The sequence below is a fragment of the Egretta garzetta genome, unplaced genomic scaffold, assembly GCF_000687185.1.
Source record: "Egretta garzetta isolate BGI_Z169 unplaced genomic scaffold, ASM68718v1 scaffold618, whole genome shotgun sequence".
Lineage (NCBI taxonomy): Eukaryota > Metazoa > Chordata > Aves > Pelecaniformes > Ardeidae > Egretta > Egretta garzetta.
The window spans coordinates 36,673-54,854 of record NW_009260623.1 but is presented as its reverse complement, the minus strand read 5'-3'; the positions used below and the strand labels follow the sequence as shown (position 1 = coordinate 54,854).

The window sequence follows — 18,182 nt, the reverse complement described above, 5'->3', positions numbered from 1 at the left end:
TAGGGAAAGGAAGTGGGACAGGTTGGTGCAGGGAATAACCCTTCGTCTGCTCGGATGGAGGTTACGGTGTGGTCGAGGGACCTGGGAAAGCATCCTGGCTCTCGGCCAGTCTCTCTTGACATGTCTGGGAATATGAGCTGTGATGTTCTCACTCCTGAAGGGATTTCAAAATTCCAGTCAGGATGTTTTTCTTCCACAGTGCAAACACAAACATACTTGGAGGAGAAAGGTGAAGTTCCTGTTTGGGGGATTAAGTCAATAAGCTGTACATCAAAACAGCATCTTCCCTTCGATTTTGTTTTCCATTCATGGACACAGCATGACCAAAAGTAGGAAATATTTGCTATCTTGCATCTTCTTTTAAGACTGTACCTTTTTCAAATACATAGCAGTGGATAGTTCAGCTGAGCATCCATCTTCTGAGCTCTTACAGCAACCTGAGCCTCAAACATTTGAAATGTCTTTCCTGACTGCCTCTCATGCCTGTCTGCCTTCCCAGGCGCATCATCTTTAGCAGAATGCAGTCTGTTAGCGGCCATTCTTTGTAGGTTGAACAAGTTGTGTGATATCCAACTTCCTGCATTGATTTGCTTTATTATTCTTTTCTCGCTCAGCCTTTGCAATGTTGGTTGTTGCTAATTGAGAGGGTTGTTTGTTATGGCTTATAGCAAGTGTTTGCGGAAACATCTTTTTATAAATGCCCCTCCCAGCACACCCTCGCCCACACAGTAGGACACACCTGAAGTTTCATCTTCTGCTAGACCTCATTTCTGAAATGTCTGAGGAAGCAAGGCCTTCTCGGGCTTGTAGAAATTCAAATAATTCACTACAAAACTTAGCAGAGTCTAAGTCATAATTTTAGGTTGTTCCAGTGAGAAATCCTTTTGTCTTGAAGCAGTCAAAATTCTCTTCTATACTAGCAGCTACTTTGGCTGATACTTGGGTTACGTTCTGTTTAACTGTTGGCTGCCAGTTGCTGACACCCGTTATAAGGACATGGGTACGTTTCTGTGTTTTTCTGTATAATTCTGCAGAAGGGTAAGGGTTTGTTTGTGGTTTTTTTGTCTGGGAAGATGTTTATTACATCTTCTGTACGAGTCATTCCTTTCAGGTGGACTAAGCTTCATGTCTTCCATTCCCAAAAGAACATGTTTGGATGGTTTGAATATCAGTGAGGATGTTTGTGTGCAACATACTTCACAGCTTCATGTTTAATACATGAAAGGAAGATTAATGCTGTTTCTTCCCTAGAATTTGTGCAGGCAGCATACCTCAAAAGTGAATATTAGCTCCTTAAAAATGAAGAAGCCTGATCGATTCGGTGTATCTGGAAATGACTGTCCAGGGTCAGGGATAGAAGTTGTGGAACAAATGGTTCCTGAAAAGAATGTTTTATTTCAAAGTTTGCTGTAAGGTGGAAGCTGCTTTATAAAATGGTAGATTTCTTTGCAGTTATGTCTCATAGGGCTGTCCAAGAATCTGCATGCATACTGAGCTAACTAGATAATCTTAGATAATGTTTCCAGGAAAATCTAGCGATAAGTGCTGCAGAAGAGAACCTGGTGGGTTGGGAAAACCTCTCAGAAGAGTGATTTCAATAAACTCTGCAGGAACTGCAAGGAACCCAAGTATGAAACGGGACAGTGAAACGTTATGAAATCTTGGGCTGGTGCTGCTTATTGCAGCATCAAGCTGCTGCTCCACAAACACATCAAGGCACGTCCACCCTCAGTCAGTGTGCCCTTTGCTATCACACCCTGCGGTGCAGTGAGTACGGCACGAGGAGCCGTGAAGGCTTCCGCTGGCATTGCCCAGCCTCAGAACTGCCTGGCACTGCTCCCTGGTGCAGTGCTCAGCAACCAGCTGAGAGGCTGAATTCACTTTACTTGCACACCTCAGTGGGCTTACCAATGCTGGAAACGGGCACTGACATTTCCTTTGACCACACTGAGGACAGTTCTCAGTCGTGGGCAGATGAAGAAAACTGAGAAAACTTCAGTTGCTGCAAGAAGCCGGGGCTGAGGCAGCTATGGCTGTGCTTAGGGAGAGGCTGAACAGTCCGACAGGGCAGGAGCCTTCATTTATCACCAGTGAATGTCTCCTACAGGCTCTGTCTTGTGCATCCTCAGCCCTGGCTGCTCACAGGTATTCAGGCAGAGTCTCAGGTGTGTTGTTTATGAGTACTAAAGAGCTCTTTTGGATTCTTTTCTGCTTGAGAGACCTCTGAAAGGCTGCTCCAGAGAAGCTGCCTCTGCCTCTCGCGCTGGTATAAAATAAAAGTGTGGATTGAACTGCAAGGAGAGATTTAAAACAGGGGACTTGTTTCCATAGACTCATTGAATCACTTGATTGGAAATGGCCTTTAAGATCATTGAGCCCAACAGTACCTGTCCACTACTAAACCATGTCCCCAAGCACTTCAGCTACCCGTCTGTTAAATCCCTCCAGGGATGGGGACTCCACCACCGCCCTGGGCAGCCCCTTCCAGTCCCTGATAACCCTTCCAGTGAGGGAATTTTTCATGATACCCAATCTAAACATCCCCTGGCACAACTTGAGGCCGTTTCCCCTTGTCCCATCACCCGTTCCCTGGGAGCAGAGCCCGACCCGCCCCACCTCCCCTCTCCTCTCAGGCAGTTGTAGGGAGCGATGAGGGCTCCCCTCAGCCCCCTCTTCTCCAGGCTGAACACCCCCAGCTCCCCCAGCCGCTCCCCAGCAGCCTTGGGCTCCAGACCCCTCCCCAGCTCCGGTGCCCTTCTCTGGACATGCTCCAGCCCCTCAAGGTCCTTCTGGGAGTGAGGGCCCCAACCCTGACCCCAGAATTCGAGGGGTGACCTCACCAGTACCCAGGACAGGGGCACGGTCACTGCCCTGCTCCTGCTGGTCACACCAGTCCTGATATAAGCCCGGATGCTGTTGGCCCTCTTGGCCACCTGGGCACCCTGCTGGCTCATATTCAGCCACCTGTCGACCAAAACCCCCAGGTCCTTTTCTGCCAGGCAGCTTTCCAGCCACTCTGCCCCACGCCTGTGGCATTGCATGGGGTTGTTGTGACCCCAGTGCAGGACCTGGCCCTGGGCCTTGTTGAACCTCACCCAATTGGCCTCGGCCCATGGATCCAGCCTGGCCAGGTCCCTCTGCAGAGCCCCCCTCCCCTCCACAGATCCACACTCCCGCCCAATTTGGTGTCATCTGCAAACTGACTGAGGGTGCCCAGATTGTTGATAAAAACGTTAAACAGAACTGGACCCAACACTGAGCCCTGGGGAACACCGCTTGTGATCTGTTTTGAAATGGATTGGCGTTTCTTTTTGCACTGAGTATAAGTAATGGAGAGAACATACAGTCACGATGTACCCTCAAAGCTGAGACTTTAATGGCATTCAGGAAAAGCTGCCCTTGCATGACTGATGTGCTTCAGGTCACAGCCAAGATAGGAGGGGGTGGAGGAGGAGGAGGAAGATGCCTTGGGGGCCGATGACACCATAGTTGTTTGCAGTGAGGCCTCTTCCCTTTTCCTGTGATGAAACTGTTATGAGCTCCTTGCCCAGAAGAGGAAGGTGGACTATTTAAGCCTGAAAGGCTCACCTGGTGTGGGCATGAATTCGCCCAGTGCACTTAAAGGCAGGATTATCATGTGCTCCGCAGATGATGCGTTGGCTGACATGCGTTGGCTGAAAGCGGAGGCTGGGAGAGAATGAAGTCTTTTTTCCTTTGGGGTGTGTGTGGCAGCAGTAAGGGCTAAAATGGCCTCCGTGGGGGCTGGGGCGATGGCACGGTGATGGGTGTGTGGGCTGAGCACATGCAAGCTCCCATCAGCTCCCATGGCACCAGCTTTTCTGAGCTCTGCATTTACAGCCTCCTCTGGACTGATGTCTTTGGGAGAAACTGCTGAGGCTGCTGAGCGCATCTGGAGGCCACGACTGGACTCTTACCCACCCTTTTCGATGCTTCAGTGGTCACGAATCCTCTTCCATCCTTCCTACCTCTAGTCAGTTCTTGTCAGGAAAATTCAATTTGCTTATGTTGCTACACAGAGAAAAACCGTGGACGATCTATCTGGGGAATATGACTCATTCTCGTAATTAAACCTTATAAACTAACTTCCATTGTATAATCATTAAGCAATTTCATTAACACCAGATAATCCCACAGAACAATATTTCTCCATAGTAAAGAAGAAACCCAGTTCCTGAAGTATGACTGTTGGAGGGAGAACACCGTTCTCGTTCTGAGGATGATAGCTGCTCTTCCTTCCGCTGAGGTTCAGCTGCCTAACACCTGGCATGAAACTGTTCTCCTCTCCACTGAAATTTAAATGAAGAAGGTTTTTTCTTATCCCGATAAAAAGCTAGATGTTTGAAAACTGAAAAATCTAAGAAAACTGGATTCAGATTAGTAGAAACATATTAGGGCTCAATCATGTTTATTATTTTAATAATGCATTAACTGAGATTTCTAAACAAAAAGTAATTCCCACCTAATGATTCCCAACTGCTTGCTCCGTAGCGAGGGCACAACGCACTTTGGAATCTTTTTTCCCCACTGACTCACCTGTTGGTGCCTGGCAGTGGTTCCATCCAGAAATATTTGGGGTTGAAAATGTTGTCAGTACCAATTATTTCCAGTGAAAAGTGGGATTTTCCCTAAAGGCATTTTTATAATTAGAAATAGTTGTGTCAAAAACCTGTGTCCCGTTCTTCTCCTGGCAGTGGGACACTCAACCAGTGGACTTTGGGTTGTTCCCAGAGCAGTTTGTACAACTGCCATCAACCCCTGGTGCCTGGTAGGAGCATCTTCAGATATATTTAGTATTACTTAGTGGAACAGTACACAGGATGGGTTGTTCATTCTGTTTCTTTCTTCCTGTGTATATTTATGGCCACATGAATAACATAAAGTGCATTTTGAGAGCTCAGTGAAATTCCATGTAAACCATCTGCATATGATCATTCCCTGCATGCCAAAGCACACTTTTGCTTTTTTTAAGTGAAGGTTTTTAAAATAATCTGTTTTGAACTGAGAGAGTAAGTCCCCACCTCTCCTGCTCTCTTTTGCAAGACAGGGTGTAAGTCTTGGCATCTGCCCACACCCCGAGATGTGTGGTCACAGGGAATAGCCCTGGAACGTCTCTTCCTCGTTGCATCTGATGGTCCTAACACAGCGCAGCATTAAATTAAACCCGGACTGCAGCACTGGGAGGTGATCTGCTGCCCTCCATGCAAGGGCAGTCAACAGTATCCAGTCCAGCAAACATCTCTCCTTTAGGAAAAAAATAATTCTTGCATACATTATACTTGATCTGTTACTCATTTGTTATTGCAGAGACTAGTACTGATGAAACATTAAAGGGCACCTTCAAAAGATCCACCACCCAATGGAACGATGGTGATTATGATAGGAACAGTAATTAGGTGAGTCAGGGCTGTCAGAGGCTTTTACAGTACAAACCCTTTGGTCGGAAACTGTCATTTGGGGTCTAATCAGCCCCTTGCACGGCTGACTCTTTGGGGTCTCAGCCAATGCTACCTCATTGGCAAGACCTTCATCAACAAAGGGTCACCGTAACACAATTACAACCCCACCAGAGACCCTGGGTTTCACTGCGCTCCTGCCTAATGGCATGACACAAAATATTCCAGTGCCGTTCAAAAAACCTAAACACGTATTGGCAAATCGGTGCAGTGAGTTTCAACCTGGCGCCCATTCTGTGCACTTACACACAGGAGAACACAGCTGGGGTCTTCGAGGAGGTAGGGAGGAAGCCTGTGTCATCTCCCGCAGCAGTCACACACAGAGAATCAGGCCATGTCAACCTCACTACAAATGTGACCATTAAATACTGGTGAGCAAGCTGGAGCAAGATGTCAGGGCTGATAGCTTGTTCCGTGTTTTCGGCTAGCAGGATCTCCCCAGCACATGCCGCAGATGCTACTTTGTCTGTTCAGCTGCGTATTTCTGTTAGAAGAAAATGAGCCGAGCAATCAGAGCTGGGTTTGCAGCTGCCTTCGGCACCCTTCAGCAGTCTCGGTGAGAGCCGAGTGCCCTCTAGAGAGCAGGATGCAGACCGTGGCGCGGGGCCTGTGTTGGGCCTCTCCTGCATCTCCAAATATCCAACGTAGTGAAACGCAAAATGCGTCTGATCGCTCAGCACCGTGGGCGCAGGGATTGGCAGCGGCAGGAGGGGATGCATCCCCGCGCCACTGCGGTGCCATAATTGCATCTTCCGATGCATTAGAGGACTGTGCAGTGCAGGTGGCCCTGGACAGTACTGAAATTACTGTACATGATGTATAATTACATTTTTATATAATATTATTTTAATTACTTATTATTGTATTTTTGTTGTATAATCTAACAGCAAGTTCCATTTAGCCACAGATAGTATTAGCCAAACTTATCTGCATCTCCTGGCCTCTTAGTTAAATACAAGTCCCACTTTAAGCAGAGTATCTGATCTCAGGCTCACGTACTGTGGTAATGCACCGGTTACCCTCCCCGGGGAGGCGGAACGAGAGCAGGACAGGACTGTGCCAGACCAGGCACTGGGGACCAGAAGACTGGCAGGTCAGAATTTCATTTGGATCTGCCGGTTAAGAACAGCTGACACCTTATGGAGAGATCTGGAAAGTACTGAGATGTCTGGTCTGCTGGTATTTACCAGACACTTCCTCCCTCTCCTTGTTCTTTGGCACAAGCAGCATTTACACACAATGATAATTTATTATTCCAGCTCCTCTGAAGTTTTTATCTGAAATCAAATAGTGCTCATGAAAAACTTTTTCTTCAGTCTTGGTACAAGCTGGATAGACTACGAGTTTTGCCCTTTGCTCACAAGCAAATACATGTTCATTTTCTCTTTTCTCCGAAAAGAAACCCAAAACAAAACAGTATAGATATTTTTGCACATGCTTCAGGTCGGTATTTCCTTAGGTGGTGGCGAGAGGGAAATGCCAAGTGCGATAGAAAGTGAAAACGCAGGTGCCAAATTCACAGGATTTTAGTTTCAATGAGAAACGTCTCTCACTTCGGGGAGGGTTTGATTCACGCTGTTGAGCCAAAATCCTCAGCCGGGAGCGAGGGGCAGGTGGCATGTCTGCAGGAGCCCAGCGGTTTGTACAACTGTTTGTGCAACAGTGGCAGCTGCCGGGGAGAAATCACAGCCTGGGAAGAGCAACATGGCAAACCTGGCACAACACCAGGGAAGGGGTGTGTGCTGCTGGCAGTGACTTCTTCCTCCCCTGGTGCACATCAGCCAGAAACCCAGTGTCAGCCGTTTCTGCTTGCGTCCGGGGCGGGGCCCGGGGAGCCAGTGGTGCCTCTCCCAGCTCTGCCTTCTCCGCATCCCCACTGCTTCTCGCAGCCCTGTCTACCAGGGATCAGCCTTGTTGCTTCTCTGCTTCAAAACCAAAATCCCATCCTCCCTTAGCCCCCCGTCCCCCTCTCCCTGCTTGTTGCAGTGCACAAGCTGACCATGAGCAGCAGCAGACATGCTATTCTTCCAGGTGTGTGGTGCATTTGGAATGGGATTTGGGAAAATACACTTGCTTTTATGCTTCAAATATTTTTTAATTTCTCAGCAAAGTACTCCAAAATATCTTACATGTGCTTAGGCGTGAGAAATCTTTGTGCTGTGTTATATAGGCTGTAAAAAGGGCTTTCAGGCCATCTGCTTTTCCCACCCTGCGGGTGTCTCTGCACAGCTACGGATGTCCAACCACCCCTTTGCTGTCTCAAGAGAAGGGAAGATTCATGATAAAATTTGAATGCTGTCATCTCAGCACCTGCTCTTGGCTCTGCTTACAGTCAGTCACCCAAGAGAAGAGGCACTGGCGTTGCACAGTCACTCTCCCTGAGCAGATGTCTGACGCAGAAGAGATGGGATTTGAGAGAGGCAGACTCCCTTGGACACGCTTATGTTACAGAACTCCAGAAGACAGGTGAGGTCAGAAGAGACCTCCCTCCCCCAGATGACTGCAGATCTGTTAAGACGTGTACGACAGACATCGTCCTCCCCAGCAGCCAACACACCTCACAGTTTAATGCCTGACACATCTGGAGAGCAGCTGGAGATGTGCACCAGGGATGGCTGCTAAGCTGATAACTGTGTGTGGATATACACCACCCTGAGCTTGTTTTTTCGTGGACATTTCTGTCACTGATCTCTTTGTTCTCCTGTCATTGATGAGCTCCAGCTCCACTTAATTCCTCCTTTGTAGCTCTGCAATGAATTTAAGCAAAATGCTCTGTGGGAAGCACACAAGCATCTGCCTGAATTGGCTGTTCATGTAGATCATGGATGACCCCATGCAAGAATGGGCAACGTACACTACGGGCTTTGGCAGGGAGGAGGTGGACAAGACCTGCAAGCTCATCAAGGCCATTCTCTGGCTCCCACTGGCAAGGCAGCTTTGTTCCCAGTGGAGTATGATCCTGACCAGTTTAGGTGACCCTTGGACGTGGGTTTCCAGCTTTTCCTGCTGGGACCATTGCACAGGCTAGCTAGCTCAGCTGGGGCTGTGATTTGCACCTGGGTCAGCACCTGGTTTTCTAAAGGAACTCAGTTTCCAGACACGGGTTTCTTGATTGCATCAGGCAGAAGCAAAGTTTTATTAGAGCAATTTTTTCACCAGCAGGTACATTAGTGATCCTGACTAACTCAAGTAACTTCTAGAGATTACAGCATTACAGAACAGAAGTAGCAGAACAGAGAAGAAGGTGCCCCCCATGGGGCCCTTTAGATACATGGCAAAGCATCACTGAGTTACATCTACTTTCTCTGCATAGAGGCGTGCAGTGAACATGGAGTGTTCTTGTTTTGTCTGTGGGTTTCTCTGTGTGTCATCTTCTAGTCCATTCCTCCTTAATCACAAATTCTCCTGCAGGTCACTGGAGAAAAAAAACATAGCAGCATTATCTGATTGGAACAAAGATAAAACCCTTCAAATAACAAAAATTTGGGCTATGTAGTGCCCTTATGTCAAGAATGCACGCTGTTAAACAAGAGCAGTCGGCAGACAACCCAAGAAACTCCAGAAATTCCCTAAATAATTGTGTTTTAATGGGAATTTGCACTTGTAAAGTTACAGTTTGGTTCTTCTTTTCACTCCTTCCAGACTCTTTTGCTAAGCGCTGTTTGGCTGTTGTGTTCTTTACTTCTACTTCCAGCTCTTTTCTTTATGCCTCATGTCCCCAGCTTTCTCCTTTTAGCTCCCTCTTGTCTCTCATTTGCTTTCTGCTACTCCATATTCAGTCAGAGCTCTCTTTAAAGCCAATTTGGCACTGCAGTTGGCTCCGTTGTGACAGATCATTCCTGTAGCACAGTAACTCTCAGAGAAGATACCAATAATGTGTCCTAGGAGAGTGCATCATCTCCTGACCTTATTACAAAGGAACAAAACAAAAAACCCCACTTTTCCTTTTGTGGAAACATGGCTTTTACCTTGTATGTCTCCAGTCTTGCAGGGTGGGACTTGGGGCTGGCAATGGGAAGATGAAGTTGTAGTATAGGTGTGGCTTGTCCTAATGACTCCTCCTCCTACACCAGTTCCTACTCCGATTCCTCCGCCATGACTAGTGAGATAAATTTGGTGAGAGAAATAGGGAATTTTAGAACTTTACGTGAAACTGCTGACTGACTACATGACACAAACCATGTCTTTTATAGGGGTTAAGGTATTTTGTGTTGTGTTCTTTTTAATTTTCAAAGCTGTTTTGCATTTGTGCCCTCCTTTGGCACAAAAAGGCAATGCAGAGCTTTGCAATTAATTCTTATTTTGACAGTTCTCACCTATCTTACTGTAGAAAAGAGATTGTTACGAATGCTTACAGAATACCAGTAGTCGCAGTGTTGTAACTAGTAGTTCACAGATTTGCAAATCCCAAGGAGTCACATTTAGTTCAGATTTGAACGTTCATCCCAGTGAAGTTGCTTATGAGACAACTTTTTCATCTCAGTGAAAGCATTAAGATGGACTAAAGATTATCTCAGATTCCCAATCCATAATACAGACCCTTGATATTTTAATTTAATAATTTAGAGATCTACATACATAAGATCCTGCTGTCCTCCTTCCAACAAGCACCGGTAGGTCTGAATCTCCTGCTCCAAACGGCACTTGACGTCCAATAAGGTCTTGTATTCTTGGTTCTGGCACTCTATTTCCGCTCTGATTTCAGCCAATTGCTGCTCCACGCATGTGATCTGGTTCTGTAGCTCACCGAGGAGGGTGTTGTACTGGCACTCAGTCTCAGCCAGAGAGGATTCCAAATTATTTCTCTGATAAACAAGACAACCGAACAAAGAAACAACATTCATTTCAGGGTCACCCTGGAGGTTATTATTTCCAATGCCAAAGTGAAAGAGCTATTCACCACCGTCATGCTGGTGGTGGGTCTGGCTGCTCATGCTAAGAAATCCAGCAGTAACCGCGTCGCAGCTGTATGTAAGGTCACCACCCACCTGGCTGAGCTGAGCCTGGAGATCGATTTCCAGAGCTTGCAATTGGCGTCTCAATTCGGTAACTTGGTTGTTGCACGTCTCTACCTCCTGACCGCTTGTAATAACTTCCCGATTCACCTCCTCAATCTGAAAATCACCAATCCAGAATAAAGAGCTTCAGAGAATATCTCTGTAAATTGGACTTGCTTTTACAGAAGCAGAATACAGTGAGGAGCTAGCAAAAGGAAAAGTGAGCGGGGCGTTCTCTGTGTGCTGGGCATCAACTGCCAGCTTCTACTGCTTGCTCATATTATAAATCGCATTAACCTTGTGGCTATTAAGTCTCTTTAATCCAAATGTAGAATATCTCAGCTCCAGCAACACACCACGAGGCCTTGCGGCAAATGCTGCTGTTCCAGATGGGACAAACCAAACTGGTCAGACAAGCCCATGTCTCCTGTGGATCACAGGGTATAACAAGTGCTGATCTCGGGTTTCACTGTAAAGGAAAAACTGCTTATTGTCTCCATGTCTGTTTTCTGAAACGATCCTGTGCCCTGAACCGTGCATGTCAGTTGGTTTCACAGCAGGCACATGTCGCTTACCTTGCACTCATACCAATCCTCAACTTCCTTGCGGTTGCGCGCTATCAGTGTTTCATACTGGCATCTCAAATCCTCCAAGATTTGCCTGAGATCCGGTCCAGGGCAGGCATTGACCTCCACACTCACATCTCCAGTTGATTGTTTTCTCAGGCAATTCATTTCCTGGAAATACACCCCAGATCAGACGCATACTGGCTTTTGAAAGAGAACATGGGAGGGCAGAGCTTGGTGGCTAAGAGCAGCACTCCCTGCCAGGGGCGCCTCCCAGCTGTGGCTGTAAAGCACTGGAAGACAGTGCGAGCGTTTTCCCCAACAAATCTGTTGGGTAATTTCATTTCTCATCCACTGGAGTCAGCAGCAATCTTCACCCCCCTCTGGCACTCCCAGTGCCAGCGCAGCCCCGAGAGCAGCAGCCTCCGCTCTGCCAGAGCTCCCGCACCACCCACGAGGCCGACGGTTCTGAACCCAAAAGTGTTTGATGGGTAAAGCTGTGGCACTGTGAAAGTGGCTGATCTTCACTTTTAAACTTAAAGCACGTTCATGTAGGCAAAGTTTTATATCGGGGCACGGTGCTGCTGGGGAAGGGGCAGGCCCCTACCTCCTCGTGGTTCTTCTTCAGGCAGCAGAGCTCCTCCCGCAGCGACTCCAGCTGTGCCTCCAGGTCAGACCTGCAGAGCGTCAGCTGATCCAGGACTTGGCGTAAGCCGTTAATGTCAGCCTCCACACTCTGGCGCAGGGCCAGCTCTGTCTCGTACCTGGTTTGTGCAAGGAAGCAGAAATTCAGAACGGTAACATCTCACATGTGCTCAGCCTGTGCAATGATCTCCTCTCCCACCTACCTGCTCTAAACTGCATTTTGTGGTCTAAGCTGAATGCACTGTGCATGAGATTTCTGCACTGCGGTTGATGTCTGTTATGTGAAAACTTTTCTTTCTCATCTATTTTTTTCCTGCTCCTGATCCCTGTATGTTTGGTATCCCTTATTCAGCTGCATTTCTGGTTTGCTGATGCTAATCTGCACTGGTCTGCGATGGAAACACGCCAGCTATACCACCAAGGACCGCTCCCTCCAGTGTCCATCCCCAGCCCTCGCCAACAAACACTGTTGCCAAATGTTTTAGCGAAGAACACTAATTAAGGGAGGGCTGGTGACCGAAAGCAAAATGTGTTTCATCACTCCATCCTGTCCTAATGTGGTGGTGTAGTAAGACTGGCCTGAAGTCTCTGTAATTAGCACAGAGACTCCACAAGTAAGATGTGAATGAGCAGGGAGGAGGAAGAGGGGGTTTCATCTACACAGAGGGGCACTCACTTCACACGGAAGTCATCAGCAGCCATCCTGCTGTTATCAATGTCCAGGATGATCTTGTTGTTATCGATGGTTGCGCAGACAATCTGGAAAAGAGCAGACCATGAGAGATGATGTCTTACTTCCCTCTGCTGCTACAGTCTACAGGTGTATCGAGATTGCAGTTAGGTCTTCACAATTTCCTTTTTCTGTTACCTTCTTACTTAAGTAACCTTGTTCCTTGAGCAGAGCAGTTGCAGGAGGTAGCTGTGCCTCCTTAACTCGCAGTCAGCAAAGAAAAGAGGTTGGGAATGTAGAGGTTGGGACTTAAAGAGCTGTGAGATGGGACTTCCCAGTTTCAGGCTCTGAAGGCAAGTTCTAAAGATACTTCGCAAAGGAGTGAACCTAAAGAACCTTCCTTGAGACACTAAGGCTCAGCTGACATTCAGCTGGTGTGTTCTTGGCTTCAGGCTTAAGGATCTCCAGGGAAGATAGTTGGAAGGTATCTTTAAGCCTTAAGATAAGCCATAACTTTCACTATGGACAGACTGGTATCAGGCTTTGTGCCACTGCAGCAACCAATTTTAAATATTCAACTTTTCTCACCCAGAATTTATAATGCTTCATTTGATACAGCATTTGATATGTAGACTTTGCTCTACATATCTATATTCTATAGTTCTCTTTGCTTTGCTCTTCCCACTGGGCTGACACCGCTGCGTTTCCTCAGAGCACACTTGGTAATATCAGATTTATAGTTGTATAGGCAAAATGCAATCTAACAAAGCACCCTTTTCCTTTTTAAGAGTATTATCCCACCTGTATCGCCATCTTTATTATGCACCCGCACTCAACAGTATCTCACAGGAGAATTCACCAAAAATGTTTGCAAAGACATTTAACAGCACCAAAGTTACCTCTAACAATTGCAGTAGGTTCTAAACACAAATTCAGAAATAAGCTTTAAAGAGCGGAGGAACAACTGGAAAGGGGGGTTACCTGATTTTGAAGATCTTCGATTTCTTTGTAATAGCAGCTGTAGTCCCGGGGCTCACAGGAGAGGCCCTGTGTAGCGTACCACTCTCTGATTCTGCATTCCAGTTCAGCATTTTCCTTCTCCAAGCACTTCACCTTGTCCAGATAGGAAGCCAGGCGGTCATTGAGATTTTGCATGGTGACTTTCTCATCGCAGGATGAAAGCAAACAGTCGCCACCAAGACCACCAACAACCACACCACCTCCAAGGCCAAAACCAAGGCCATTGCCATAGCAGTTGCCACCTCCATAGCTCCCACCAGCCAAGCTACCAACACTCAGTCCTCCTCCATAATTCACTCCACCGCAGTAACTCCTTCCAGAAAAACCTCTGCCACTGCCTATCCCATAGGAAGAAATCCGTGCTCCACCACCACCACCAATGATACAGCTGCCACCACTGCTCCTGCCTTTGCTAGACATAGTAATCGTCTCCTTAATGTTGCAACTCATGGCGACAGCAGTTGGAAATGCAAGCAGAAGCCCAAAGCAAGATGCACAGCTTGATACTAAATCAGACTGCGAGTTGTCCGTTGCCGTCAAACTCTATTTATACCTTCCACAGTGGGTGTCACCACTGTTTCTTCTTCCCATAAGGCTGGCTACTCTAGCCATTGGTGCCAAGAATAATTTCTCAAAGGGAAGTTTCCTTTCAAGAATCCTGGTAGACAAGGAAGATACTTTACATGTCTCTTGCTAATTTCAAAAATACATTAGCAATAATGTTTTATGAATCATCAGCTTTTTGTTTATGATGCAAACTTTACAACATTAAGCCAGGAAAAACACTGTCCTAAATTATATACCAGGAAGAAATCATTAAAGGTTATTGCATCAAAGAGCTCTTTATCTCTCATTAATTTATTTTCATTTTATTTTGAGTTGAATAAGCAGTTTTCATGCAAGGTGCTGATGTTGGAATATGTAAGATGAAAAAGAAAGAATAAATACGAAGTTTGACTCTCGAATGATGTATGAGGAATGATGTAAGAACTTTGTGGAAAGATCAGAGACACAGAGATTAACCTTCAAGTCTCTCCATTGGCAAAATGACAACTCCAGAACACTCTGCTACGAGACAAGTGAGACCATGGAGTGATCTCTTAATGGACATGGATGAAAGGTTCTTATATGATCGTGGCTCTTCAGTAATTCACAAAGGATTTGTGTCTTTACGTGGAGAGCGTAAAGTACGGCGAAAGTACTTTAAATATTTCCTGTTGTTCAGTGAAAGATATTTCTGCAGTTTTCATCGTTAAGGATAGTGATTGCTGCTAAGGAAGGGTGGGCATTTTGAAACAGGGAACGGGGGTGGAAACATCCTATGGGCAATTTCTCCGTCAATATGTGCTGCGTTCTACCAAGAGGCTTGGGACTGCTGTCCTAGGAAATATAAAGACAGAATTGCTGATAAAGCTGGCAGAGCAATCATTGCCCAATGTAGTTCTACACTGGCTTGGAGAAGATGGATTAAGTACAAACTAGAGGTTCTTCTCTATCACTTAATGTCTCCAAATCTTAAGTAGGCAGAGAAATAAAAAAGTAAGAATCCTTTCACTCTTCCGACATCAAAATTCAGTCTAAGCTCATTTTCCTGAGGTGTTTTGCTAAGACTGAGGAGCAATGGCCTTCTCTCTGGGACAACCTGTTTCTACTGGCCGTTGAGCAAGAGACAGACGTTCCACAGCTTTCTGAAACTAACCGTTCACTGTAAGAAATTCCCTAAGCCTGCTTCACCAGGGAACAAGTGAGATCAAACTCTTGCTCAAATCCTCACCCTGTTTCAGGACTGTGGGTTGGAATAGCCATTAATATGGCAATTATATAAACCCATTTACCGAAGGACTGAATTATCACAGTATTCATGGATTTGCCCATCATTTTATTGCTCTTACCCTCCTTATTTCTGTTGAAAAGACACCTCCCCTTATCCCTGAATCCTTGGATGTTACTTATCCAGTACAATGAAAGCCAGCAGCATTCCCATGATATCTCCAGCAGGCTGGAGACAGAGGTGTGGAGACACTTGCTCAGAATGATCTACTCAAAAAGCACGCCTCTGGGAGAGTCTGCAGTTGAACCTAAGTCTCCTGTATCAGACTGGCCCTTCCTTCCAAGTCATGCTCCACTCAGTCCCTAAATACAAAGGAGCAAAGCTCAGACTAGGTAAAAACTCTAATAAAGTTCTGGTGTATAGGAAGGAATACCTGGATTTCATTACTAGGACTGGAGAACATAATTGGAGTCAGGGTGTGGTGGTAAGAATGAACCGAAACTGATGTAATATTGCATGGCTTGAAGCTTTGCCCATCCTGCGTATGATTCTTCAGGAGTTTCTCAACAGCTGTCTGCAGCAAGCATCTTTTCTGAGTGAGCACACATTCCTTCCTCTGCTCCACAGTTATCATTTTAGCACATCAGAATAATGCAGGCAGAAACACAGAATGACTTACTGCTTTGTGGGAGTGGAGGATGTCTACGTGCCTTTTGTGATAATTATTGCGGACAGCAGAGAGGATGGCTTCTGCTCTTCTGAGATACATTGGTCCCCTGTGGGCCTGAAACTTTATCCATTAGATCCACCTCTTTGCTGTGGGTCCTCAGCAGCCACTTTTGCCCAGGATCCTCGCATGGCACACGCTTGCTCTCTTTCTTGCTGTTTTTCCTTTTTGTCTTCAGGAAATGGGTACACTAGTTAAGCTAAGGTAAAATTAAATAATTGTTCTGAAGACCTTAAAAAATTAAATTCAGCTTTCCCTGCTGTTTTCATTCAGTTATTTGAACTCATAAGCTTCCTGGGTCTGTCTCATTAGCACAAAGAAATATGGAAATCTCATGAAAATGTAGTTTCCATCCCAAGGTTTGCAGCTCCATAATTTGCAGCTTCTTAATATATGGGTTGTTTCCAGGGTGTTTTCTGCTGGGGAACTGTTTATCACAAGCTACCTTCTCATGAGCTGCTTTCCAGACGCATCCCAACTTGTAGGTCCACAAACAACATCACAGTGTCTTAGAAGCTGAGTCTGTACACCCCCGAGGGCTTTCTAGGGGCATATTCATAAAGCCTGGATCATTAGAGTCCTTCTGGCCATGTCATTAGGTCTCTTTCACCTCTCTGGAATTTAGGACAGCTTCTCCGCGAAAGTGCATGCTTTGCACCTGCCGGACCTGGTGGGGAGGGTGGGAAGGCCTTTGATATGAATACAGGGAATCAGGTGGAGCAGCTAGATGTCAGTAGCAGTTCGCAAGAGACTAGCCCAGACCTGGTGGGAATCAGCTGGGGCTCCCAGAAGAAAGTGGCAAGCCTTTACATATTGTAGGTAGCCTAGAGTTTCCAGAAGACTGGAAACTGGGAGAGCATCAGTACAGTATCTTTGTATTTTTAGAAATCAGAGTGTGAGGACTGGTGGATTGGGAAGGATTGAGGCCAGAAAGGGCAGTGGTGGGTTATCTTGCTGTCTTTGCACTGAACAAGGCAGGAGAAGATAATGGGAAAGGAAAAACGAAAGATTTGGGATATACACAGAGGAGTCCAACCAATGGAAATTTGCCATTATAACCATGACAAGTATCTCTTTTGATCTCTTGTAAAGTGCTGGCCTTACACAGCTACTGAGAGATTTCTGCATCAAGTCTGGAACTTTCTGTAAGGCTGGAACTGATCTTTAAAGAAGACTTGATTTAGAGTCTTGGTTTAAAAACTTCTACCTATGGCCGCTCTTCTGAGTCATTATTGCAGTTGTTCCAGTGCTGCATTTTCTTATTTTGCTCTAGCCCCTGGATACCACTGGGTTTAGTGTCTGGTAGGTGAAAGAAAAGAAAAACAACTGAGACGTCTCTCCATGGTCTTTTACAGCAGGAGAAGGACGTCTTTCACCTGCTCCCTGATACATTAATGATTGAGCTTCTTCAGACATTTGCTACGTATGGGCCTTGGAGATGCTGCTTTCCTGGAAGGTTTCAGGTTGTGTTAAGTCTATTTCTGTACCAACAGAGAAGTTGGTGCCTATATAAAAGAACTGATGCTAGAAAAGTGCACCACACTATACTGTATACATGGTCCTGAAACTCTTTTGTCTTTGAAACTTTTTGTCTTTGTACCCTTTCTCCTCCTGCCCCGAGGCTGGCTGTTCCATAACCTCCAGCTTTTGACAGAAAAGGACTGACCAGGAGTTTTGCTTTGCCAGGTCATCTCACAAGTGAATATGACTCTTTCTCTAACAGCCACATCACAGCATACCAGAAATAACAGCAGCCATATTCAGTGCTGCTGGTTTAGCTGTGAACCTGCAGGGTGGAGTGAACGTGTAAAACCGATCAGTGCTTGGTTTTCTGGACCAACAGACAATTTAATCCTCAAAACACGCTCCAGCTCATAATGGCTTTTAACTGAAAATTCTCCAAACCCAGAATGGCTCTGCAAGCTCACCATGACCAGTTCCCCTGGCTGCATCCACCAAAAGTGCTCCAGGGCCCTGAGCTACCAAACTGCTGCCCTCGCTTCTCTAGGCAGGCCAGTGTCAGGAGGCATGCACACTACCATGCCAGTCCACACTGACGCAGCATCAGCTACGTGGCTTTTCTTGGAGGCCCAAAGGAGGGGGCAATCTTTGCCTTGCTTGTGAGGTTTAAGGCATAATGGCTCTGGGTTTCCAGAGGCCCTAGCTCGCTGTTTTCTTCATTGTATTCTCTGTTGAGCTGCACTTTTTCAGCTCCCATCCTGCCCTGTCCAGTTCTTCGAAGAGGTATGTTTACTGTAAAGATGATCTTTGACAGTTCCTGATGTTCTGGTTGAAACTCTTTGAAATAGAAA

General features: G+C 46.2%; 1 protein-coding gene across 1 annotated transcript; it reads right to left on the bottom strand.

Moving 5' to 3' along the window:
* Positions 1–8,863: 8,863 nt before the first annotated feature.
* On the bottom strand, positions 8,864–13,822 carry LOC104132220 (keratin, type I cytoskeletal 19-like). The gene is made up of 8 exons (XM_009645479.2): positions 13,334–13,822; positions 12,359–12,441; positions 11,645–11,801; positions 11,047–11,208; positions 10,463–10,588; positions 10,053–10,279; positions 9,443–9,573; positions 8,864–8,889 (listed from the first exon to the last, which is right to left on the bottom strand). The coding sequence occupies exons 1-8, from the start codon at positions 13,820–13,822 to the stop codon at positions 8,864–8,866; spliced, it is 1,401 nt and encodes a 466-aa protein (XP_009643774.1).
* Positions 13,823–18,182: the final 4,360 nt, after the last annotated feature.